A 25,421-nucleotide genomic window follows, 5' to 3' on the forward strand; every position below is an offset into this window, starting at 1 on the left:
GGTGGGAAGTGAATTTCAGCTTGCCTCGAATTCTGGGTTCTTGATTTTTTTTTTTTTTTTTAATTCTCACCTGAGGATATGTTTATTGATTTTAGAGAGAGAGGAAGGGAAGAGAGAGGGAGGGATGGAAGGGGAGGAGGGTGGGGGAGAGAGGAAGAAACATCCATTGGCTTCTTCCTGCACACGTCCTGACTGGGGCTTGAACCCGCAACATTTTGGCGCAGGGGACAACGCTCCAGCTGTCTGAGTCACTCAGCCTGGGCAGGTGTTTGATTCTTTAGTTCACATTTCTTGCAGATTCAGGTCTCTGCTTTTCTTGTTACTAATTTTGAAGCCGAAATCGATCCTGGCGAGGGAGAGCCCAGTCTTTGTGATGGGTCAGGGCGGGCGAAGGAGTTCGCTTTCAGCGTGGGAAGGGTGAAAGAGCCCTGATAGGGACCCCCGCCGCAGCTCCTGCCAACGGCTCTCCTTGACCAAACCTTAGATGGGCTCCTCGGTCCTTTTTTCGACTAGGTTTATCCTAGGGCCCTACATTGGTCTTGGCAAAGAATCCTGCTAAGGACGTTGTTGCCTAATCCTTGATATCGACCAAGTTTCTTATCCTCCCCTACTGATGTTTCAGTCCTTGGCCTGCCTTTAGCAAGAGTCCTGTTAGGCCAGTTAAGTATCCCCCCTACCCTTGAGGTCGCCTCTTAGCAATTGTCCGTCTACTGACCCCTCACTCCATTGTCTTTACGGTATTCAGAGCTGAACACAATTACTTTCTCCTATTACATGATCCCTATTGCAGTAATTTTGAATAAAGTCTTCCTTACAGTTTTAACAAATGTCAGAATCATTTTTCTTTAACTGTCCCAGTCATGGCCTGTGGTTATATCCACTCGCCTTAGCAAGTGCAGAGTTTAGACCATGGGGCAGTGGGATGGGGGAGGCTGGCGGGATTTGGGGCCCCCAGGACAGACTCAAAGGCCTCAGATCCTATAAAGACATCATGGAGATCACAAGGACCTTCCATTTACTCTCCTGTGACTTGGTGGAAAGGACACTAGACTCAGAGTCTAGCAAATGTAAGAAAGTCTTACTATTCATAATACCATTAAGCCTTAACTTGAGCTCAGACCCTAAGGAAAATTGATGATTTACTCAGACTAACACATCTTTCCTATACCTTTTACCTCATATATTTCTACTTGCTCACCGGAGTCCTAAGAGTTATGTGTCAGATTCAAAACACAGGCCACAAACTGTCCTCATTATGACCTGCTCTGGTGAATTCTCTGACAGGGCTTGTCAAGTGTGTGGTCTTGGAGCTGGCTGGGGATTCCTTTGATAGTCTTCCCCCTTTTTTTTTTAAACTCTAGAGGTAACTCTGAGGTTTACAACCTGGCCTCTCCTATTAGTATAAATTCTATTCAGCACTGTGGGAGTTCCTATTTATTCAAAAAACACTATTTAAATACAGTGTTGAGCAATCTATATGGCACCTTTGGCACAGAGTTTTCCAGCCCGAGGAGCAAGTTCCTGATCTTGTAAATCAGGAGGCTGGCCTTTATCACTCAAAAGGAATGGAAGAATCAACCATGCAAGGCTGCTTGGGAATCTCACTAGCATTTCTGAGGAACTGAGTCTGCCTCAGACTCCTTATAAATACAGCTTGACTCAGCCACAGTGTAACTGACGCCCTTGGGACATGAAGTGGATACTGTTCCTTGGGGCCCTTATTGGGCCCAGTCTCTGTGGCCGAGAAGAGTTTCGTGGGTAAGTTCCTTTTGGACTTATTATTACGCAGTTGAATGAATTTGGAAATGAACGGCTGATGATCCTTCAATGGCATGGCACTGAGAAGGGAGACCTGGGCTCCTGTCGCAGCTCTGCCCTGCGTCGTCCTGGACCAGTCACGTGTCTCTCAGGCTCAGCTGTGCCTGTGAAATCAGGACTAGGCGGTCTCCGCAGTCCCTCCTTGCTCCCCAATCTCCTGCCAGTTCTTTTTCTTCCTAGTTCTTACCTGTAAGGTCAGTTCCGGGCATTTTCTTACTCCTATGTTATGCATTGCCAAGGCTTACTGGAAATTGTTTCTAACTTCCATCCTGCTTAAGGAAAAACTTGGGTCTTAGGCTTTTTGGTTTCACCTCCCAGTTAATGGCGAAGGCTCAGCAGAGCTGGTGCTTTCTCATCTGGGCCATGGAGGTTTGGGAGTGTATACCTGTACACTGTGTACATGCATGCTCTGTGGTTTGCAGATGAGAGGGCATGAGGCGGGGGCGGGGGGTAGGAGCGAGGAAAGGGTGCCATAGTACCCTGCAGGAAGGTTGAATTCTAGTAACTCATTACAGCATAAATGCTTTGCCATTTGCAAACTGCTTTTGTGTGCTTTATCTTTTGGGTGACACAACAACTCTGCCAGGCAGGGGTGTTATTTTCCTTAATTTAAACATGAAAAAACTTGGCCTTAGAAAGATTAAGAAACCCACCCAAGGCCACTTAGCTGGTGAGCAGCGGAGCCAGAACTCTAAATGTAAAACCCATGTCCTTTTGCTGTAACACAAGGTGATCTCCAGATAGACTCCTATATCTCACTGATCCATCTGTACCTACTAGTTTGCTCTATTATGCTATCTGGCTAAAGGGACTTCGGGATTGTTTGTTGAGGTAATCACGGTAGTTTCCCTTTATCTGTGGGGGATCTGTTCCAAGACCCCCAGCGGGTGCCTGAAGCCACGGATAGTGCCAAACCCCATATATATTATGGTTGTTCCTATACATACATACTCGTGATAAAGTTTAATTTATAAATTAGAGACAGTAAGAGATTGACAATAATAGCTAATAATTAAAACAATGATAACAATATACTGTAATACAAGTTATGTGCATGTGGGCTTTCCCTCTTGAAATATTTTATTGTACTGTGCTCATCCTTTGTCTTGTGATGATATGAAATGATGTGATGAAATGAAGTGAGAGGCTCAGCATGGTGCGTAATCAAAAAACTTATGAATTGTTTATTTCTCAAATTTTTTATTTAATGTTTTCAGACCACATTCTCAGGTAACTGAAACCGTGGGAAGCCAAACCGCGGATAAGGGGGAACCACTGTACTTCTAGGAAATTGAGTAATTTTTATGGTGATGGTTTTTGTTCACACCTGGCGTCTACTGTCAAGTAGCTTAGAGGTGTCAGGCACGGCAGGTGGCCAGGGAAGGAGATTGTTCTTCAAGCAGCTCAATGTAACATCCACGCTTGCTGCCATATGGGCTGCCGCGTGGAGCTGTTAGGCTCCCATGGCAGCTCTTCACTCTGCTGAAAAATCTTTATTTCTCAGGATACAGACTTCTCCTGTAATGCAGCAGGCACCTGGGTTGAGACAGCTGCGCTAGGCCCTGGAGTCCTCACCGCAGGACGGGGCACAGAAAGGGCTGCGTGCCTGGGCTGATTGCGGGTGGTTTTAACCAACAGTACCATCCTCACCTCCCCCGACCTGGTCTCACCCCATAGTAGGGAACCCAGCAAAGGCCATGGAATCCTTCCTGGGCTCCATAGACATGTCCCGGGCGGTGAACATTTATTTTATTTTTATTTTTATATTTTTCCCCAGAGGGTGAACATTTAGAGCAAGGGGAAACTGGCCTCTAAGCCCGCAAGTAGCTGGGAAGCCAGGACGCGGGTCGGCTTGGAGTGGATACAGTGCTGAGGAGGTGAAGATGGTGGTTCCCGCCCCCAAACCTCCACCAGGAAAACCCCTCTCCATTTCTAGCTTCTGTTCTTTCTACTCAACTCACCTGCTTCCCTGTCTCTCTCACTCTGCTGGCATCTGCCGCCCTGGTCCTCAGTCCTCTTAAGGATGGGATGGGGGCCGGGATGCCTGGAGGTGTGGGGCAGGCAGAGAGCAGGAAGCAGTTGCGGAACTGGTTGCATAACATCAGCAGTAGCTGGCAGACATGTAAGAGTTCTGTGCAGCCATCTCTCAGGGCTCGTGCTGGGTGCTAAGCCTGGCTGGGGTGCAGGTGCGGAAGGCACAAAGACCAGGCCACCTGGGGAGGGAGAGAAGCACGGCACCAAGGTGACTTGTCCAGCACGTGGGATCACTGCCCATGCATGGGCAGCAGCGGGGCAGCCGGGGCAGCGGAGAGCCAGGGTTAGGAAGAGCTGTAAGAATACCTGTGGGGAGCAGAGGGGTGAGCGTGGCAACCTGCAAATCCTATCACATCCCCCCTCCCAGGCCAAACTTCCATAGTCGGTACAAGCTTAAGGCCTTTGAATGGGCTTCCAGATGATGGAGATAGGTTGTGTTCAGCCACGCACATTGGGAAGGACATTTTCTAAGTAGACAAGGACAACGAGGACAGGAAAAAGGCTGCGCTTCGCTTGGCACCCATTTATGTTCTCTCTGCTTCCAGGTTTTGATGGACTTGGGTTCCTGTGAATGATGTTAGACAATCCCTTCTCCTCAGTTTTAGTGTCACCTAAAGACTGCCCCTCACTTGGCCTCCTCTGGGTAGGGGAAACCTCATGGGTAGTGGGAGCTGGTCCTAAAGCCTGAGTGGGGGACTGCCAGGCAACTCAGGAAAAGGGCTGGGTGTCCAGGCAGAGGGAGCAGCACGCGCAAAGGCAAAGAAGGACCAAGTACGCGGCGAATTTGGGATTTCATCGACGCTGGGGCCAAGAAGGTACAGGAAGGGGGGTCAGATGGGCGAGGACTCAACTCTGCACCAGCCCTTCGTCGATGTAAAAACGTCCAGACCTGTAGAGAAGTTTTATAAGAGTTGAAGAGAGTTTATTTGAGCCAAGCAGACAACATGCAAGGGAAGCAAGTTCTCAAAAGTTCCAGAAAATGACGGTTTCGCAGTTTCTTTTATCCACTTGGAATTGAGGAGGGACGGTAAGGAAGATTACATGAAAGTGGAGATTACAGGATAGTTAACAAGATTATGCGCTCCCTGGAGGGGTCTGAAAAAGAGGCATTCCAAAAATGAACAGGGCTTTGCCTAAGGTGAAGATAAACCTTTTATAGACCTGGGACGTGACTACCCACCATGACCTGCTCAGTTAGGAATTTATGATCAGATTACTCTGTGAGGTTACTTTTGGTTACACGACAGAGCCCCTTTTTGTCCGCACCTTCCCCACCGCCTCTCTGAATGCTGCAGCGGGGCTCTGCAGCTGGGCTCGCGGGGGCGTGTGACAGGGCTGTGGGTTTCATCACCGCCTGGCCGGTGCGCTTCCCTGGGAGCCGCTGTCGCCGTGGCCTCCCAGGCGTGTGGAAGTTCTGCTGTGAAGTAACCCCTGCGGAAAAAGTAAAACGAATGCTCTGGGTGAATGTAGAGCCTGACTTTTATGCTTCCGAGGGCTCCTTCGTATGTTCCTCTTTTTCTCTCCTCCTGGCCTTCCCCCCTCCCCTGCTTCTTCCTGATTGCTCTTGTCACTGCTGTCTTTGACAAGCGCCTAATTTTGCCAATATCGGCACACAGGCGCTTTCTAGAACACCGCTTGTAAGGCGTTCTTTTCCTGCAGTGTTGGGGGCGGGTTGTGGCAGAGCAGGAGTCTGGCAGATGGGTCCTGGTGTTCAGCCAGGAGTAAGGATTTCCCTTCTGTTTTCAACTCTTCCCTTTTCTGTGAGGCAGCCTGCCTGTGTCTGAGAAACGCTGGTTTGACTCCTCATCGTCCCAGAGCTGCAGTCCAACTCCTTGCAGGCCTGTAGGGTTCAGACTGAGACCTGCCCAGCCAGAGGCTTCTCCACAAAGGCCCCAGCAGCAGCCACGCACAGTTAGCTGCCCACCTCCCAGGACCCTGGGGATGGCAGGCGAGTTGGGAGAAAGTGAGCCTTTGGCGCTGACATTTCCTCCAGACCCACCACCTGCGATGGGAGCAACTCTTCAGGGGACCTTGGGGGCTGGACTAGACCTTCCCCGACCCCCACAGAAATCCCGGAGAAGCTTCCAGAACAAAGTTACACCCCGAGAGTGCATCCGGATCAGGCTGGCTTTCAGATGAGATGCTGATCCACCACGTGAGGCTGCACGTTTAGCTCCCTGTGACAGAACCATTTTCTCTGTCAACAGGTCCTTCAGCCCACAGCTCTCTCCACCAGCTCTTCCTGCATTCATTCATGTCAAAGGCATGACGCATGTGACAGCGTCGAGTGCGGATTTTTTCGGCCCGTCACCTAGCAACGGCTTAATGGCTCCCCTGGCTACTTGAGCCTGCCGAGAGCACAAAGGCGGCTTTTCAGGCTCGGCTGTCTCCCACCCACACACAGGACTTCGGGGGGCCTCTACCCCTGCCGCTGCCGTGGATGCTAAATAGTGTATATGAAACAAGCGCAGGACGAACAGCAAGGGGGGCTCGGGACCAACCCCCGCCCAGCCCCCCGCCGGCTCCCCTTGGGCCCTGTCCGGCCCCCCTTGTGAGGATTGAGTCCCGAGTTCAGCCTCAGCCCCTTGGCCCTTATCTCCTCCGCATTTTTATAGGGTGCTGGAGCTGGATGAGCTTGCAAGAGCACCCAGCCTGTCCCCTGTTTGCTAAGAGGAAAATAGCTTACTCTTTGGGGACGGAAGGTCTGTTTTTTTTCCCCCCCAGCCCTTCCCAGCACGGACCCTGGGCCAGAGTTTCAGTCTCAGCCCCTGACAGTGAAGAAGTGCTTCTTTATGTCTTGAGTTAGCTTTGCGTGTAACTCAGGAACATTCCTTTCTGCAAAATATATATGTTTTTCATTATAAAGTAATATGACCACATTACAGAAAACAGATACAAGGGGGAAAAAGTCAGTCATCCATAATCCCACGACCCGAACATAAGCACTGTCAGCATTTGCTATATTTCCGTTGTCTGTTTTTCTTCCAATGCATCTGCTTTTTCCATACTTGAGATCATGGCATACATACAATTTTGTGTCCTGCTCTTTCACTTAATATTTCCCTTAAAGTTATACCATAAGCAGTTTTTCATATTTGCCACGTAGTCTTATTTTTAATGGCTATACATTATAACCAAAGACTAGACCATTTCCTCTCATTTGGCGCAGTTATGTCTGGGACTGTAGGCTTGGGGTTTATTTGCCAGCCAAAAGCTCACCATTATCTTTGGCTTTCTTTTCTCTCTCTCTCTCTCTCCAGGGACCAAGTTTTTAGAATTAATGTCAGGAATGGAGACGAGATCAGCAAACTAAATGAGCTCGTGAATTCAGACAACTTTAAAGTACGTGGTCCTCTTGGGTATCTTCTGACTTTGGTGGGAGGACTTGCACCACTGACATTATTTCTGAAGAGTTTCTGTGTGTACACCTGTGCTGGTCAATGTGCCTCCCCCTCGCCTGGAGGGTTGATGGCGGAGAAGGGCGGTGGTGTCATGGCAGGGCTGGGAGATGGGAGGCCTCAGCAGTGGGCTCCGTCTTCACACCTGCCATTGACTTAGCATTTCCTGGGCTTTGCCGGGTGTTGCCTGCTGGACAGGCCTGACTGGATGCAATTGTGAAATGGGCCCAGTTTGCCCTTGGGCAGGACTCAGCTCCTCAGGCATCACCCTGACTTTTGGCAGTTGTTCTAGAAGAATGAGCTCATTATGCCTTTTACTGATCTGTCCTTTAACCTGGTTTTCTTTCTGTTATCTTCAGCTCAACCTCTGGAAATCTTTCTCCAACTTGGGGCTTCCCGTGGATATCCTGGTCCCGTCTGTCAATCTGCAGCCAGTCGAGTTCTTCCTCAAGTCCCAAGGCTTAGATTACTCAGTGACAATTGAAGATCTGCAGGTGGGTAAACCAAGGCCCCTCACTTGTCTTGGATAGGACACAGCAGTCAGCATGGATCTGAGACATTTTGAAGTGCCAGCCTTATGTTTCTCCATTTTACAGACGAAGACATTGAGGTGTATGGAAGTTAGGTGCAATGACTTGTTAGAGGCGCGTGCTGTGGTAGAAAGGGTATGCACAGGGTGGGGAACCAGGCAGATCTGGACCAAATCCTGATTTTGTTAACTACTAGCTGCGTGACTTTGGACAAGCTTTTAACCTCTTTCTATCTTTTAAAAAAATACTTTTATAAAATTTATTGGTTTTTAGAGAGAGAGGAAGGGAAAGAGAGAAAGGAACATTGATTTGTTATCCCATTTATTTATGCATTCATTGGCTCTTATTTTATTTTATTTTTCCATCACCATTTATCCACCCTGTACCCTCTTCCACTTCTACCCACCCCCCCATTGGTTGATTCTTATATGTGCTCTGACTGGGGATTGAACTTGAAAACTTGGCCCATTGGGATGACACTCTAACCAACTGAGCTACGTGGCCAGGGCAAGATTTTGACCTCTTAAGCCTTTGTTTCTTCATTGGTAGACTGGTAATAGTGATAACTACCTCATACGATTTATTGAGAAGAGTGATTAAGTGTATGTAAAATGTCTAACAGTGCCTGGAATTTCAGAGATGCCCACAAGTATTAAGCCTCTCTCCCTTTTCTTATTTGAAGTCAGGAGGGGAGAACAGAGTGGGGTGGGTGTTGAAGACCAGTCATAAAAAGTGTCCTTTGAGAAAGGGGGGACGTCACCAGCAACCCCAGCAGAGGGAACATTGCCACCCTAGCCAGGTACCAGCCTCACGACCTGTATCTGAACAGAAGGACAGTGTCTGGCTCATGTCCTCCCCTTCATCGAGGTGGGTTATGGACTAATTGGTGATTTGGCCTGGGAGTTTCCTGATGGCATGAGCAGCTGTGAGCTTATTAATCATCCTCACATGTCATACACATCTGCCAGGAGCCTTCAAAGTATGAGTGGTTATAAGAATTTCTTTGTTTCTGAATGGTTTCCCAAGCTGTATGTTTCAGAGGCGCTGGATACCAGATGCGGGCTGATGTCTACAGAATTCATAGTATAGAATAACAAAATAGCACATATATTGCTTCCAGGGAGTAAGTAGGTTTTGAATGGGGTAATGTACAATAGGCACCAAGGGGTAAGATTTTATAGGTATGTGCAAGATGTCTGATCTCCTTTTACACCTTGACACCTGTGCTGTTTGACATGTGTGCCGAAGGTGCCGCCATCTTGGTTGGCCCATGGGCCAAGGTGTGGCAGAAACAACATGGACCTCCATCTCCAACAGGCCACCTCACAGTGTTGCCATGTCTGTTTTAGGTCCTGTTAGATAAAGAAAATGAAGAAATGCAACACAACGAAGAGCAAGAACGGAGCAGTAATAACTTCAACTATGGGGCCTATCATTCCCTGGAAGGTGTAAGTGTTTCAGAGCAGGTTAAGATCAAGGTTAAGATCAAGGTTATCAGTCTCTTGGGTTTTGTGACCTGTTTCCTTACTTCCAGGAGGGATTTGTCTTTAGCACGAAGTCCCTGCACTGAGGGGCTAAAATGTGTACATTTGGATTCCTTTCTAATTCTTGGATCGCTTAACTCCCACCGGCACCTAAGAGCATAATGAAAAGACAAACTGAACATTTTTTTCCACGTGCGTCATTCTTTTCTGAAGCAACCCCTTAAAGGAAGCCATGAAATAATTGCAATCATTGCTAGTGCTTGGAATTTAACCTCCTTGTACCCCACCATAATCCTTGTATTGTATTTACCCAAGTTAAAATGTTACTTATTCTAGGCAAATAGACAAGTGGTTATTCCAAGGTTAACCAAGCATTTCCACTCATTTATCATGACTACTTATAACATATATTTGTTCCATAATACATTTTGGTGCTGTGTTTAGTTAGAAACCACTTTATAGAGACGACTGACTTTCAAGGTAAGCCAACCCTTCAAATGAAAAACTTGGAGCAGAATAATTTAATATGATATTTCAATTTGAGGAATCAATAGGAACTAAGAGAATGAATTGTATCATGTACAATACAGTTCTCTTATCTCCCTCAATGTCTTCTTCATTAATCTGGAAACTACGAGCTTAGGAACGCACCCCAAATCTGAACTGGTGTTCCCCTTCTCATGTCCCAGTGCACGTTGTTCTTTGCATCCCAAGATGGTGCTCCTGGCGTGCTTTCATGAGGCATATACTTTGAGTTGTTTTTCTTCTAGTGAGTGAGGACTTCAAAGTCTGACTATTTGTACTTCTTTCTCATGATTATCAGTAGCTTTGTTTATTTTGTACACTTTCAACTGCACTGCCCCTTGATCCTTCTTGTGACCACTGACATACATCTGCAAAACAGCTGGACAAAGTCAGGAGTTCAGAACAGGGCCAGGGACAAAAACAAGAGTTCAGGGTCCAAGCAGAGCTCAGGGACCAAACAGGGATTAAACCCAGGATGTTAGTTTCTTTAACACTGGACACTCCCTAGCTGGCTAACCAGTTGCAAATGTCACAGAAGACCCTGGAAACTGCATCAGCTCATCTCCCTGCCATGGAGCCTCACTTCCGTATCCACTGGCTTTTGGCTTTTGTCCTCAGGCCTAGGTGCCATAGTCATCAGGTTGACAGCTATCTCTTGTTCCCTGAGGGGCCGTTTACTGTGGATTGGTGTACCATCATCTCCCTTTGGCTTGATCATATTCAGTTTTTTCTAAAAACACCTTTTAAGAGCTCATATCCTCCAACCACTTGGCTCTTAGTTCTCTAGTGGTACTTTCGTGTTTGTTTCTACCAGGGTTTCTAGTTTCAGACCCTTTGTGTGTGTTGTGGCTGTTCTTTTTGTTTGTTTCTCAGGCGAGCTTTCCTCTGATGTTGGCTGTGTGAATTTGGACCCCCTCGCCTGGACTCAGCTTGGTGTTTTTACATTCCCTGGGACTCTCTTTCCTCTCATGGCTCAGGGCAGGCATCTGGCTTTTGCGCCACTTTCTAGGGTCACTGGATAGAGTTTCCAGGCCCCTTTCATGGGCTATTGGCCAATTACCAGTTCTCAAGTTCTAGCTCCTGGCCCCACACTGGGTCCTGTGCCCCCTATTTCTGTCCCTGGTTTGCTCTAAACCCTCAGCACCTAACACAAGTGTGTGGGCTTCATCCTGGGCCCTCCAGTTGGCCAGCGTGTCCTCTCTTCATTTCTGGCACCTACAGTTTCCCCCTTTTTTTTTTGGCTTTTAACTTGGCTGTGAATAATTTTCACTGTATTTTATCTGGCTTGCTTATGCATTTGGGGGGTGGTTTCTTGCTTCAATTTGCTGTATTGACTGCAACTCTGATAAACCCTTTGAGCTTGAAATTATTCTATGTATTGATTGCACACTTGCCTCTTCTGTAAAGGTCCTTCTTTCAGTTTTAGGTCTAAATATAAATTTGTTTATTTCCTTCTGTTGACCCTCAAAAGGTTTGAGCAACATAGATGCATGAACTCTATTTAAATCCTTCATAGCCATGACTAACAGCTCTTCACTTGTTCTTGGAAAGCCTAGAGGGATCATCTCCAGCTGGAGGGCTGTCCACTGAGATGGAGGGAGGAACTATTGCAACTTCTACATATATATTTCTTCATGCAACCATTAACATTTTTGGTTTTATAATGTACCATATATATTGTGTGTGTGTGTATGGACCTTACACACCTGAATGTGTGTATATATATAATGTTTTGTTTTTTTTTTAACTGATGGAGAAGGTGATCAAAAAAGTTAGGAGTGCACTGATTTCAAGAACCTGGGTTGAACGGTGCCGTATAGCCAGTTTACTATGATTCGAAGGGCCACGTTGTTGGAGCGGTGGATTAGTTTAGTGGGTTGTAATTTTGTGGGTGGATACAAATGTATTATTCTCTAGAAAACTGTAGAAAAGGACTCTTTAGGCACTTCTTCAAGAATGAGCATTCCGTGCCGATTGTGTTGTCAACCCCAAAGTTAGGGGGCTGGAAGAAATCATTAAGATCAACAACATCAAGTTCGCAGGTACCTACCCAGTGTGGAACAAATTTTAAAAATGCCTCTGGGTTCACTTTTTCACGCTTCAGATTTATCAGGAGATGGACAGCATTGCCAGACAATTTCCTGACCTGGCGAGCAGGGTGAAGATTGGACATTCGTTTGAAAACAGGCCGATGTATGTACTGAAGGTGAGTCCCCACATCCTTAGCAGGGCCGCACTGGACAGTGGCTCCTGGTTCCTTGTGCCAGGGACCCAGCTATCAGACCCCCACCAGGTCTGAAGGACCCCTTTGACTTCAGAGAGGAAGGTGAGGTTGAGCAACTTCTACCAGAGTGCAAATTTGGTCTGCCAGGTAGTCCACCACTTGCACATCTCATTCCAAGTTTTGACTGAAAGGCAGGATTCAGGAGATGCCTGAGGGACAAGGCGAGTGTTTCAGAAAGCTCTCCGATAGGCCATAGTCCTTGGCCTTCATCCCCGCCTGCTGTAAATGGCAAGACACATTGGGAGAGTTCTACAAATTCTATTCTGCTTCCAGGGGTACTTATTTGAAAAGCCATCTAGGAAGCTAATTTTAGGGCTGATGTAATTTTAAGCCCAGCCTATGATCCTTGGCTGCACAAAGCCTAATTTCCAGATATTTCTAACAGATTCGGGTCTATATTGGCAAAGGAGGTAGAGAATTTATGGCAATAACAGAAATCACATAAATAATCCAGCCGAAGGAATAAAAAAGAATTTGGAGATACGAACCATGGAATGACTGACGATGCTAAGAGTTTGTCAAAGCCTTAGCTTCCTATCAGCCCCGAAGAACCAGGCTTATAGCAGTAGTTAAATTACCAGTGAGAGGAGACCTGCCGCTGAGCTGCTTGCTCTGAAGTAATCTTTATAAATTTAGATTATTTGCCAATCTGATGGAGACCCTGGCTTCGTTAGCACCAAGCTCTGTCCTGGGCGGGGGGTGGGGAGGGCTACTAAAAACCAAGAGCCAGAATTCATTTAATGCCACTTACAGAGAGCTATAGTGAGCCCCCTCTTCCTCTTTTTTAAAAATTGAATTCACTTATTGCAGCAGCCAGAGCAGGCCGGTTCATGCACTCCTGTCTCTCTCTGTTGGGATACCATTTGAGGGTTTTCAAGGGACACAATATTATTTCTAATCACACTGGCATTATCATTCACAATAGCAATTGTTTCCCCTTCCTATTTGCTTCCAACCCTGGAGCTGTGGCTGGGCCCGCCCGCCAGCCAGCCAATTAAGCTCCCTAGTCACGGCTAAACTGATAAATAGATGGTGACCTCAGGAACATTTGGTCTCTGAATTGTCTTAAATAGATTAAATGAATAGGGGCGCGCTGGAGAGGGGAGAGGTGAGCTGGGAATGGGGGCAGGAGGGTCACTTTCTTGTCTCTTTTTCCCTCCACAGTTCAGCGCGGGAGAGGGCAGTCGGAGGCCGGCCATTTGGCTGAATGCAGGCATTCATTCCCGGGAGTGGATCTCGCAGGCCACCGCCATGTGGACCGCGAGGAAGGTCATGTCGCCTGGTATTAGGCCAGAATTCTGGTGGGCCCCGGGCGCTCCTGCAGCCTCCCATGAGGCTCGGCCCGGGGATGCGGTGGGAAGACCACAGTAGGCCAGGGGCCTTTTCATTTCAGAGAAGCCAAAGGTCAGAGCTCCTTGGTCAAGCCACTGTGGCTAAATGACAAAGTGCATTCATGGCAGTGAGCAAGCTAATGAGCTGCAGAGGTGGCCCCGAAACACTGACCCGTGGTCAGCCCTGCAGGAAGGGAGTGGGGCGTCGTGAGCAGCAAAACTCAGATGAGCTTTGCCTTCAGCCCCTTCCCAGTGCCCCACGCCCTGAAGGACCTCGTGCTGCCTCCTGGTGCCCCTGGGAAGCCTGCTGTAAGCCAGCCCCGGGAGAGGAGGGGTGGTGTGCGCGGAGGATCCATCTTCCCTACCCCTAGCATGGGGGCTCAGATTCCGAATAACTGCTCTGATGTGTGGCCCTCCGCGCCCCTGTTCCCACCCTGGAAGGAACGAATAAACCAAACAACCCAGGATTCACTGCAGTTGATGCCATCCTGCAGCCGTGTGCCCCCAGGTTTTCCGGTGCTCTGAGGACTTTGCAGAGAGCTGTGTCTTTGACGGTGGCAGGGAGGCTGCAGAGGGCCCTGTGCCAGCAGCTGGGCATCTAGGGGAGATACGCGGGCTTAGACCTAACGATTCAGCCTGCGAAGGCATAGCTGACAAACTCGGTATGTCTGCTTAGATTGCATCCGGTTACGGGAAGGATCCAGCTGTCACCTCCATCTTGGAGAAAATGGATATTTTCTTGTTGCCAGTGGCCAATCCTGATGGATATGTATACACACACACTCATGTGAGTAATACCAAATGGGCTGCTCGGAGTTAAGACTTGTTTGTTGAATTCCTTGCTTTGCCACTAAATATTTGCATGACCTTGGAGAACGCTTCCACAATGTGTGTGTTATGAGCTTCCTTGGGGGTCTCATTCTCCAGCCATTCTCTCAGCTGAGAATCACCAGGGAATATTTTTTCTTAGTGAGACTAGTCTAATAAACTTCCTACATGGATCTTGAATGATTATCAGCGCTTTACCAATCTTCTTTTCATTCCTTTCCCTCCCACACATATTTTTTCCTGACATTTTAAAGCAAATCCCAGACATCAAGTTATTTCACCCAAAATTTCTTTAGTGCATATCTCTAGCTAATGATAGTTGAAGAAACAAACATCATACCACTATCACCTTTAAAAAAGCAATGGAAATTCTTTAAGTCAATTTGTTGAAATCAGGATCCAAAAAAGGATCCGTGTCTGCACTCGGTTGTTATGGCCCTGCAGGCTTTTTTATTCTATAATAGTAAGCACCATCCCACACACATGTCTTTTAAAAATATCATTCACTTTTGGAGAAACCAATTAAATTGTCCTGTAGCATGTCTCGCATTCTGAATCTGGTCGCGTACCATTGAATTTGTTCTCTTACCCCTGTATTCCCTGTGTACTGGTAATCAGATCTAGAGGCTTGGCTGGATTCACAGGACTTTTTTAGGCAAGAACACAGTAGTTGTGCGCTTCCAAACCCATCGCTGATCATTCAGGTGTGTAAGGTCCATTTGTCCCACTTTTACTGAAGCCAAACATTATTCAGTGGGTTCAGGTGCTATCAGCCTGGTTCCTGTACTATGAAATTCTCATCAGGGCATTTTGAAGGAGTCCCTGTCTCAGAGCCCTGAGGGCTCTGAGGTGAGAGGACAGGAGCCCCGACGATCCTCCGGCAAGACAGCAGGCAGTTCGTCCCACCTATGGTGCCATTTCCATCTTTGGCCCTAAAAGGACACCTCGGCCTCCCTAGTGCCCTGACTCATCTCTGCATGTCTTGTCCCTTCCTTGGTGGATTATTCAGAACCGACTTTGGAGGAAGACACGGTCCCTCCATCCTGGAAGCTCCTGCATTGGTGTTGATCCGAATAGAAATTGGAACGCTAGTTTTGCCGGTAGGTTGGAGAGCCACTTTTCAAATCCTGTTGTCTCCGGGTCGCCTGGTCCACAGGGCGCCAAGCTGGCTCCATTGCTGATTCACTGGGAGAATTCACTGAGACGTCACTGAGAATCCCTTATGCCCTCCATGTCTCATTGTTTTTAAAAATTTTTTTTTCTTTTATAATTTTGAAAGGGAACGATTCAGCAATTCCTATCCTCTCGAGAGAACGCTAATATTGAAAACCCATCATAGTCTTAGACATACATAGCCGTGCCTCTTCCTTATACCCTGCTCACCCCAGCTTGTCCTGGCCGAGTTACTGGGGGTGGAGGGGCTCCTGAGGCGACCCAGAGGGGAGCAGTCAGCGCGGTTGCTGAAAGAGGCAAGATCACATGTGGTAAGAATTAAACTCCAGCAGTTTACCCTTAGATGTGTAAATATGAACCTAACTCTTTGATGTGATGGAAAGACAATGAGAATTAGGAGACTTGGGTTCTGAGTTCCCTCTGTTTAAAAACCATCCTCACCATCATGCCAACTGTGTGTCAGGTACTTTCCCATGTATTATTTACAATTCTTCCGACCGAGTGAGTGAATTTTATTATCTAAAACGAGACAATGGAAGCTCAGAGACAATCTCAAGAGTTTATGGTTAAGAGTTGGATCTGAACTCACCTTGCAATTCCAAATCCAAATAGTTTTTCACTGTTCCACAGATGTTTTGTTCTTTTACTTGCATGGAAATAGCACGCAAACCGTTGGGGGAAAAAATAGTGTGACTGTGGGAAAGGAGCTGATACAAATTTAGGTCAGATATTCCACACCTGGGCTGGTTTTACACACACCAGATACCTCAGGGAACTATACTGTGAAGTAATATTGAAGACAATATTTCTAAACACCTGTCAAATAATCAAGAGATTTTAGCCACAACAATAGATTATTTTTGGCAGCACTCTGCCATTAGGATCTGAACCAAGAGAACGAGTTGACACCAGAATAAATGGAGTCATTTTCATTATTAATTGGTATTCATATTAATTATCTAGACTACTTATTAATTACACCTCATTGTCAAGTGTGATATTAATGATTTATGACAGTTGTTAGTGATACAATATAAGATCAACTTTACCCTTTTAAAGGAATCCTGCCAGTTTTCTTTCTCAGCTGTTGCAAATCCAACACCCCGACTTTCCACTCCTACACTCTCCCCTCAATATACACATGCCGTGGACTAGGTTTTCGGGGACACGGAGCAGTGGCCTGCCCTCTGCCAGTACCTTCGCCCCTCCTCTGGATTGTGGAGTCTGCGTTTCTGTTTTCTTGGCCTATGGGTTAGCTAACTAATGCTTCTGCTTGGGCCACCGCCCACAGGAGGGGGAGCCAGTGACAATCCTTGCTCTGAGGTGTACCACGGACCCCATGCCAACTCAGAAGTGGAGGTGAAATCGGTGGTAGATTTCATTCAAAAGCACGGGAATTTCAAATGCTTCATCGACCTGCATAGCTACTCACAGCTGTTGATGTATCCGTATGGGTACACAGAAAAAAAGGCCCAAGATGCTGTTGAGCTGGTGAGTGACGGGCTGCCTCCCAGCCATCCCCAGGCCTGCTTCACCCTCTGCTGCCGCCGAGGTGGTCATTCTGCAGCTTTATGGGGCAAGTCCGGGAGCCTGGGCTTATCTCCTTTAGGGCTTGGTCTTCCTTCCCTGCCTATCAGGCCTACTGGGAATAGGAAGAAGATGCTGCCCTTATTTCTGTGTTTGCCGTAACTTCCAAGAGCCACACCTCCTAATCCCTGCCTTCCCTTCTCCCTTGGCTTTCTGACCAAAATGTATTGCAGACCCACTGCTTGCCAAGAGCCGGGGGCAGCACTGTGTTGGGAGAGGAGGAGGTGCCCCTCACCGCAGTTGGGGGCGAGTGTAAGTAGCGTGCCGGCCACAGCCTAGCTGTGCTCTGTGTCACATGCAGTGACTCACCCTAGGAGGTGACCAGACAGAGCTGGGCCCGCACCTGCAGAGTGACTGCAAGCCTCCCCCTCTGTGCTGGTTGGCTGCAGTGCGTCCCTCTGCCCAGGACCACCGCTGGCCCATAAACCTCTGAGCAGATACAGGGCTCATGGTCAGGTGTGAGCTGGATTCTGGTCTCAAGTGGGCGTGCTCTGCGCAGGACGAGGGCAGCCCTGTCTCTTCTCTACTCCGCTCTGGGATACCCAACTCCTAGAAGGTTTTTTCCTTAAACATACTTGGCCTTCCCTCATGTTCATGAACATGACATCTCCCCTTAGGACAGGTGATGATGGCGGTGCCAGTACTAGATTCCTAATGGGCTTCGAGCAGCCCTACAGGTCTTTGGAGAGCTTAAGTCTATAATACACAGGCTTCCAGGGTGCATGTGTGTCTTCTCTCACCTCTCTCTCTCTTTTTTTAAGATTTTATTTTTATTTATTTCTAGAGAGAGTGGAAGGGAGGGAGAAAGAGAGGGAGAGAAACATCAATGTGTGGTTGCTTCTCACATGCCCCCAACTGGGGACCTGGCCCGCAGCCCAGGCATGTGCCCTGACTGGGAATCGAACCAGCGATCCTTTGGTTCGCAGGTGGGCACTCAGTCCACGGAGCCACACCAGCCAGGGCTCTGACCTCTCTGTTTTCCCCTTCTCCCAAACTGGAAGTAAAGGATGGGGGATGTGATGGAAGAAGGAGTTCCCCTCAATTTGGAATCAGGCCTTGGTTTTAGTTGGAGGGGAAAGAAGAGGAGACCAGAAGGGAAAATAGAGGGAGGTGGTGCCGAGAATTTTCCAAACCATTACAGCGCAGAAGAGATGAGGAATGTCAGGCTGCCCCATCCAGCCTTTCTCACTCTGCTGACTCCCCTTCCTAGGACAAGGTGGCGAGGCTCGCGGCCAAAGCGCTGGCTTCCCTGTCGGGCACTCAGTACCAAGTGGGCTCCACCTGCACCACTGTCTGTAAGTATTCCTTCATCATTTAGGAACGGCTTTGGGAGGAAACCTGAAATGGAGAAAGAGAGCTGCAAGTTAGACCGCCTACGCTGTGATCTGATTGTTTTTGTTGTTAGTTGATTGTTTTTGTTGTTAGTGATAGACTGAAGTTATGTCAAGCCTGTGTGGTAATAGCTGTCGCAGGCAGTCATCTTCACCGACATCATCCCTGCTGCCACGCCTTTTATTATGTGCCCACGATGACTCGTCCCACCGGCGTGGCAGAGTCTGCGTTCCTTATCTCCCACTAAAGATCCTGACACGGTTTATCAGAAATTCCTCAAGCTTCTCAAAAGAAAATGGAATGATTTTTCCATTCTATTTTCTTTTCTCCTACCCCTCCCCGCCCTGCCCCATCATTCCATTTTCATCGAAAACCCACCTTTGGGTTGACAGGTAGTGGGGTAGATGAAATCCCCGCACCTTGCGGTCAGAAATGGACACGTGTTGGGGCGTGGCAGGGTGGGAGTTGGCTTAGGGCGTCTTCCCAACAAGGGTTAGCATCAAGCCAAAAAACAAAAACAACCAAAACTCTACCGAGACCCCAAATCTGAAGATGGTCTTGAGGCTCGTTAGCCAAAACCTCAACCTCATTTTGAGGAAGTAGCCTCTGTTTTGGTTTCTCAGTGGAGTGTTTTCATCTGAGCAATTCACTGTGTTCCTGCTGAGATCCTTCCTGTCCCTGTATTCTGTGAGTTTGATCTCTAAATTAAAAAATTGAAGAAAATGATCATTCTCCAGGACCTTAGCTCTCAAAGAGAAATGTGCACACAAATGTGGGAGCTGGCTCTGACCCCTTTTAAGCTGGTGCCCTTCTTTTTCCCGCTCGTGCCTCCCCTGTAGTTTCCAACAGCTGATCCACCCTTAGCACCCCGGCAGACTTGCCGATACTGTATTTCTTTCTTCTTCCAAACAGTACCTCACGCTCCCGCCTACCTGCTTTACCTCCCACTCCCCATTCCCTTCGGTAGTGCTCCTCTGGGAAGATTCCCCATCTCACCTCCAGGATCCTCTGATCTTGGCACTTGTCTGTGCTTAGGAAGCCACCTAGCTGCATGTGGCAGTCAGCATGATGCTGGTATTTGTGTTGCTAATTGCAGCAACAATCCATTAATTATTCATGGTTTATTATTATTAGTGTTGTTAAATGGGAACTCCTCAGAGAATAAGCACATCAGGAGAGTTTCTCCACCCTCTGCTTAATTAGTCAGAACTGAGTCCCAGACCAAAGGGAGCTAAACAGACTTGGTAGGAGCCTTTTGAGGAGGACCTCTCAAAAGATCTTTGTGGGTCACCAGGATCCTGGATTCTGGGTCACATAAAGTTGAAAAAAGGGCCTTGTCTTCTCACATCCAACACATTCTTCTCCAAATCAAGAAACACTCATCAAATTCCTCCAGCAGAAGAAGAGGAAGACTCTTTTGAGTGTTGTCCAGGAGACATAATACAATATGTCCTACCTCTTTCAAGAGCCCATCCTCCGTACTCCTGTAGGGCTCTCCAGCCCGGGGCCCCCGGGCCGCATGTGGCCCGAGATGGCTATGAATGCAGCCCAACACAAAACCCTAAATTTACTTAAAACCGTTTTTTTTTTTCTTTTGTGCTCACCAGTTTTCGTTAGTGTTTTTGTATTTAATGTGTGACTCAAGACAACTCTCTTCTTCCAGTGTGGCCCAGAGATGCCAAAAGTTTAGACACCCCTACAGGCTTTTGTCTGCCCTCCTTGCTTTCCAAACATGTAATCAACTTTTGTATAATAACACTCCCACCCCATGGGTTATGGAATATGCTACACGGGTAGCTGATGTTCCTCCTTCCAGTGCTGGACCTTTTCTTAGGTTTACCATTTTAGATGAAAATCATTCCAAAATTGATGAAAATCATTCTAAAATGGATTTCGACTTCGCTGTCTTTTAAAGCAGAGCATGCAGAAGAGATTCAAACTCCTTTCTTTGTCACTCGGTGGCCTCCTGAATATCGGTTATGTCACGTCCTGAAGGCCGAAGGTGCCCTTTTGGACTAGTTAATCCCGGGGCTGACGTGCCCTGGCTTGTTTTGCTTCTTTAATTCTCGTGTCTGCTTTTTAGAGTTGTCACGTCTCCTTCTTCTGGTCAGACTGTGCTGCCTCCACCTGCCTCCAGCAACCCTTTCCTTTCCTCTTTCTGATTTTGATCTACTAAGAGCTTGGAAACAAGTTCTTTGGGCTGGTTTGGCTCATTAGATTGTGGATATTAAGGGTGGTCAGACAGCACCATGTATAGTCACAAATGACTGGTAACCTACAGAAGACTGCTAAGCATCTCAACGTCCATCAGTAGAGTGCTGGATAAAAGCACATTCGGTGCATTCATCAGGGAAACAGCCCTTAAATGAATGAGGTGGGTCTGTACGTGCTAACAGGCAGTAACCTTCAGATGTTAGTTAAAAAAACACAGTGTGCAGAACAGTGTAAATAACATGTTCCCCTCTGTGTGTGTGTGTGTGTTTAAAGAGTAGATGGGCTCTGAGCCGGGACCCAAATAAAGTGAACTTCATGAACTTGTTCACTTTGCTCAGCAGAGGTCTTCTTGTCTCCTTCCTGAATTTTAAATGTGTCCTGAAATCCTTGGGCTTGCTGTGCATGTAACATCTAGAAACCTCTGGTGCCACAGCCTGTTTTTAATTCAGCATTTTCTCAGAATAGAGGAAGGCTATAGGAACCACACAAGGATTTCAGAGAGTGTGGGAGAGCATGTTCCCTAACCCCAGGGAGAAGGTAGTCTCAGTGGAACCAGCATCTCTAGAAAAATCACAAATGGTATGAGAAACAATCCTCAAGAACAATGGAGAAACAAAAGGACCTGTATATTTATTTAACTGACGTATAACATGCCAAATGGATGAGAAGTATGTTGAGGAAAGCATGGGCTTTTCATCAGATGCACTTGGGTTTAAATTCCACCCTTGCCATTTTCTATCTATATTTTCTTAGAAAAATTACTCATTCTGAGCCTGGATTTCCTCCCCTGAAAAACAAGGACAATAACATCTACCTTCATTGGGTTTTTAAAGGTTAAATTAGGTTATAAATGTAAACTTTCCAGTATAATGACTGGCTCATGGTAGATGTACAATAGATGATAGCTGCTATTGACCTCATTGTTTTATTAATCAATATCATCTACACTTTGTACTCTTACCCAATTTCTGCTCTAACATAGTTTGAGGAGAAGCAGAAAAACAGGTCTGTTGCCTTTCCCCAGGCTTTTGGCAAAGCGCAAGTCCGAGGGCCGTGCTGCCTTCTCTCTGTGCATGATGTCTTTTGCTATGTAAAAGGTAGCTTAAAACAATAGACGTTTATTTTCTTAACCTGTTTCGGTGGGTCAGGAATTCAAGAGCTGCTTAGCTGGGTGGCCTTGGCTCAGGGTCTCTCATGAGGTTGCAGTCAAGATGTCTTCCAAGGCCACAGTCACCTCAAGGCTGGACTGGGCCGAAGGGTCGGCCTCTATGGTGGCTCCCGCAGGTGCCTGGCGAGGGGGTGCTGATTGTTGATGGGAGGCCTCCCTTCTTCACCACGTGAACCTCTTTTTGGGGCTACTTGAGTGTCCTTACAACATGACAGCTGGCTTTCCCCAGAGCAAGTGACTGGAGAGAGAACAAGGTGGAAGCCACCCTGTCTTTAATGGCCTAGCCTCGAAGGTCACACACCTACATTTCTGCAGTCTCTTGTTAGTTACGTGTCAGGTAGGCCCTAATCCGTGTAGAGGGGCACTACACAGGCTGTGACTGCCAAGGGGCAAGGGTCACAGGGCCTAGCTTAGAGGCTTTCTACCATGTTCTGTCTCTGTAAAGATTGGTTTCGAGGGACCTGCAGGGGTCTGTCTGCAGAATGAGTTAGTGACCAGGTGGCAATGTGGATTTAAAATCTCTTGATCTGAGACTAGTGGAGACCCTCGTGGTGCAGGACAGCCTGAGACATATGGATGAGGCCAATGTTCAGTGTCATCGGCCTAATGATTTACAGGCAGGCAGGACTCTGGCCCCTTCTCACCTAACCCTGAAAGGAACTGGGCTTAAAAGGTGTTTTCTCTTCTGATTTGTAGATAAGGCCAGCGGCAGCAGCACTGACTGGGCGTACGATAATGGCATCAAGTATGCATTCACTTTTGAGCTAAGAGATACGGGGCACTATGGCTTCCTCCTGCCGGCCAAACAGATCATTCCCACTGCAAAGGAGACCTGGCTGGGGCTGAAGACCATCATGGAGCACGTGCGGGACAACCTCTACTAGACAAGGAGCCCGCTCCGCCTATACTTACTTATCTCTTATGTATGTACATGCACGGAAGCCACTATTAATCGGAGCTTCTTGCTTCACCTTGGGTCAGAGCCCTCTCTCTTTGTCGGAGACACAGGCCAGCCCCTCTCCAGCCCCTCTCCCTGAACTTCTGCGTTGTGGTGGTCCACCCGAGGGAAGGACTTCTGTCACCTGCCATATTCCTGTCCTGCTGTTGTGCTGAGCCATTTGTATGCCTTTCCTCACACGCCGCTGGTTGGGCAGACCACACAGAGGACCACCCCTCCTGGTGGCTGGCTCTACCTCATTCTTAGAACAAAAGGATATCTGAGGTGGTTCTCTAGCCTCATCCGACCTAGCCAGGCTTGGTGACCTTGCTCTGGTGGGGGTGCCCAGGCAGGTGCTGTGCGAAACAAAGCGATTGGTCTCAAAGTTGATGCAGAAAGAACTTACTTTAATTTATCACACTCCTTCTTGAACATATTTTTCTTTGAAAAACAAATCCTGCAGGATCATCAGTGTAGGTCATCCCTGCGCCCCGCCCCCCACTTAGTTTTTGTTTGTATGATTTTAGTCTGAATACAAAGTAGAGGATCGCTTGTTATCACTGGCCTCTAAATTCCCAGATACTTCAGTTCTGATCACAGTCTTCCTTTTATTATTCAGTGTCACTGAGACCCCCGAAGGGCATCTATGTCACACTATAGGTACCTCTCACCCAGAAACCCTCGATAAAGAGGTGATCTCATAGCAGGATGGGGAAATCATCTCCACCTGTTCTATGGGCTCACCTCCACTGTGCCTTTGAACTTCAAAGATCTTGTCCTCACCCTACAAGTCCTAAATCACTCCTCTGGCCTGGATAATCTCACTGCCTTGGCGCATTCCTGTCTGTGCCCCAGTGTACCTGGTGTTTGCTTCTCCTTTTTTTTTGCTCTTTAAAGTCATCATCTTCTATTTTGCGCCCCAGACCCTGCCTACGAAGGTGGCGAAGGCTGCAGCAGTCAGGCTCCTGCGGTTCGGCTCTGCCTGAGCAGGCACCATCTACGCCCCCCACCCCACCCTTCTTTTTTGCTTTTTCAAACATGTCTGTAAATCTTACCCTTCTGCCTAGGATTTGGGCAGCATCTGGTGTGTACTCAAAAGCCAATAAATATTCAGTGTTGGTCTTATGACTGTCTCCTGTTCTTCGCCTTCACCTGAATAGAACCAAGCCCTGGTTTTGAATATGCAGCTCTTTATAACGTCAGAAGTTAATTTTAATCCCTGTTCGTATCGCGTGACACACAAGGAGACCTTCTCCCTCAGGCCGAGGGGCCTCTGGGGCAGTGTTACCGTGGTGATTGCATTCTGGTCTGGGGTCTAGTTCTTAGTTTTTCAGCTCAGAAGCATGATATTCTCACCGTCCATGTTGATTAGACTCGGGGATGCTGACTCACGCCTACAGAGCTCAGAGGAGGCAGCTGATAAAACCAGAATACGAATTTATTAATTTACATTATGGCATGTAACTATTTAGTGAATTGGATCCTCACGTCGTCCTGAACAGTACATTCTCTCCCTGTAGGCAAGATACATGGGAAGCCAAATTATAATCAGAAGGTTGTTTAGTGAGCGGGGCATGAGAGCAAGGAAAGTTAATTACAGTCTATGATTAGAATTTTTAATGGTATCCAGCGCTAATACATGAAATACCCAATTCCATAACCAGAACACACCTGTCCGCCAGCTCGCTGACTGCCGGAGCTGGCCTGTCGGGGCTGCCTGGGACCTGACGGTGCTTCAGTGGGCACAGCGGTCCTGCCTCTGAGACTCCCTGTGACCTGGCTCTGTCCGTGTCTCCCACCCCAAGACTGCGCTTGTCCTTTAGATTCCTTAAGGGAAAGATTTCTTAAACAGGAACGTCAAGAGCTATGAAAAGAATACCTGCTACTATTAAAAAAATTAAGGACTTCTGTTTATTAAAAGACACCATAGTCCTGGTTGGTGTGGCTCAGTTGGTTGGATTGTCATCCCATAACCAAAAGTTCGCGGGTTCGATTCTCCATCAGGGCACCTGCCTAGGTTGCAGGTTTGATGCAGGAGGCAATTGACGATGTTTCTCTCTCACATCAATGTTTTACTCTCCCTCTCTTTCTCCCTCCCTTCCCCTCTCTCTAAAATCAATAAGCATGTCTTCAAGTGAGGATTAAAAAAAAAAAAAGACACCAGAAAGAAAGTGAGAAAAGTTAAAAAATCATAAATACCCCAATAGAAAAGAGGACAAAATATAGGAGCAAGCATGTTACAAAAGAGGAAATGGGTGTATCTGATAAACATATGAAGAGATGATTAGTGATGAGAGACATACAGTACAAATCAAGACTGCAATGAGATGACATTTTGTACTCCTTCAGTTTGCAAAAATTAAAAAAGTTGGAAAGGATGTGGATGATAGAGCTCTTACAGACATTATTGGTGAGCATGCGAATTAGTAAAACCACTTTGGAAAGTAGTTTGGCATTATCTTCTAAAATCCATACCTTATGACCCAGCTATGCTATCCCGGGCACCCCACCACCTCCTGCCACAAATTTCTTACACATATACAACAGGAGGTACATGTGAGAATGTTCATAACGACATTGTTCATAAGATCATAAACCTAAAAACCTGAAAACGATTCACAAGTCCACCAGTGGGAGAATGGGTAAACAAAGTGTGGTATTTTCACATACTGAAATTTTACATGACAGTCGAAACAAAGAAACAAAATTTAGTATGATTTTCTTCCTGGAAATTTCCAAATAACAGGAAAAAAAGTATATATACACTTTGAAAACGAT

At 47.2% G+C, this 25,421-nt stretch overlaps 1 protein-coding gene across 1 annotated transcript; it reads left to right on the forward strand.

Annotated features, from left to right (window-relative positions):
* Positions 1 to 1,690: 1,690 nt before the first annotated feature.
* Positions 1,691 to 22,590, forward strand: CPA4 (carboxypeptidase A4). Its single transcript, XM_054564636.1, has 11 exons — positions 1,691 to 1,758; positions 7,113 to 7,194; positions 7,610 to 7,744; positions 9,130 to 9,228; positions 11,894 to 11,995; positions 13,238 to 13,342; positions 14,081 to 14,191; positions 15,242 to 15,332; positions 16,697 to 16,896; positions 18,203 to 18,287; positions 22,403 to 22,590. Exons 1-11 carry the CDS (start codon positions 1,691 to 1,693, stop codon positions 22,588 to 22,590), a joined length of 1,266 nt encoding a protein of 421 aa, XP_054420611.1.
* Positions 22,591 to 25,421: the final 2,831 nt, after the last annotated feature.

The sequence above is a fragment of the Pteronotus mesoamericanus genome, unplaced genomic scaffold, assembly GCF_021234165.1.
Source record: "Pteronotus mesoamericanus isolate MK-2021 breed Mesoamerican mustached bat unplaced genomic scaffold, CSHL_Meso_final scaffold_85, whole genome shotgun sequence".
NCBI lineage: Eukaryota > Metazoa > Chordata > Mammalia > Chiroptera > Mormoopidae > Pteronotus > Pteronotus mesoamericanus.

What these genes read in the sequence shown, in the direction of transcription:
- CPA4 (XM_054564636.1), top strand. Translation starts at nt 1,691, where the DNA reads ATGAAGTGGATACTGTTCCTTGGGGCCCTTATTGGGCCCAGTCTCTGT. An exon ending in CCATGTGGACCGCGAGGAAG is followed by an intron (nt 13,343 to 14,080) that starts GTCATGTCGCCT and finishes ATGTCTGCTTAG; the next exon opens with ATTGCATCCGGTTACGGGAA. An exon ending in CCCAAGATGCTGTTGAGCTG is followed by an intron (nt 16,897 to 18,202) that starts GTGAGTGACGGG and finishes TCCCCTTCCTAG; the next exon opens with GACAAGGTGGCGAGGCTCGC.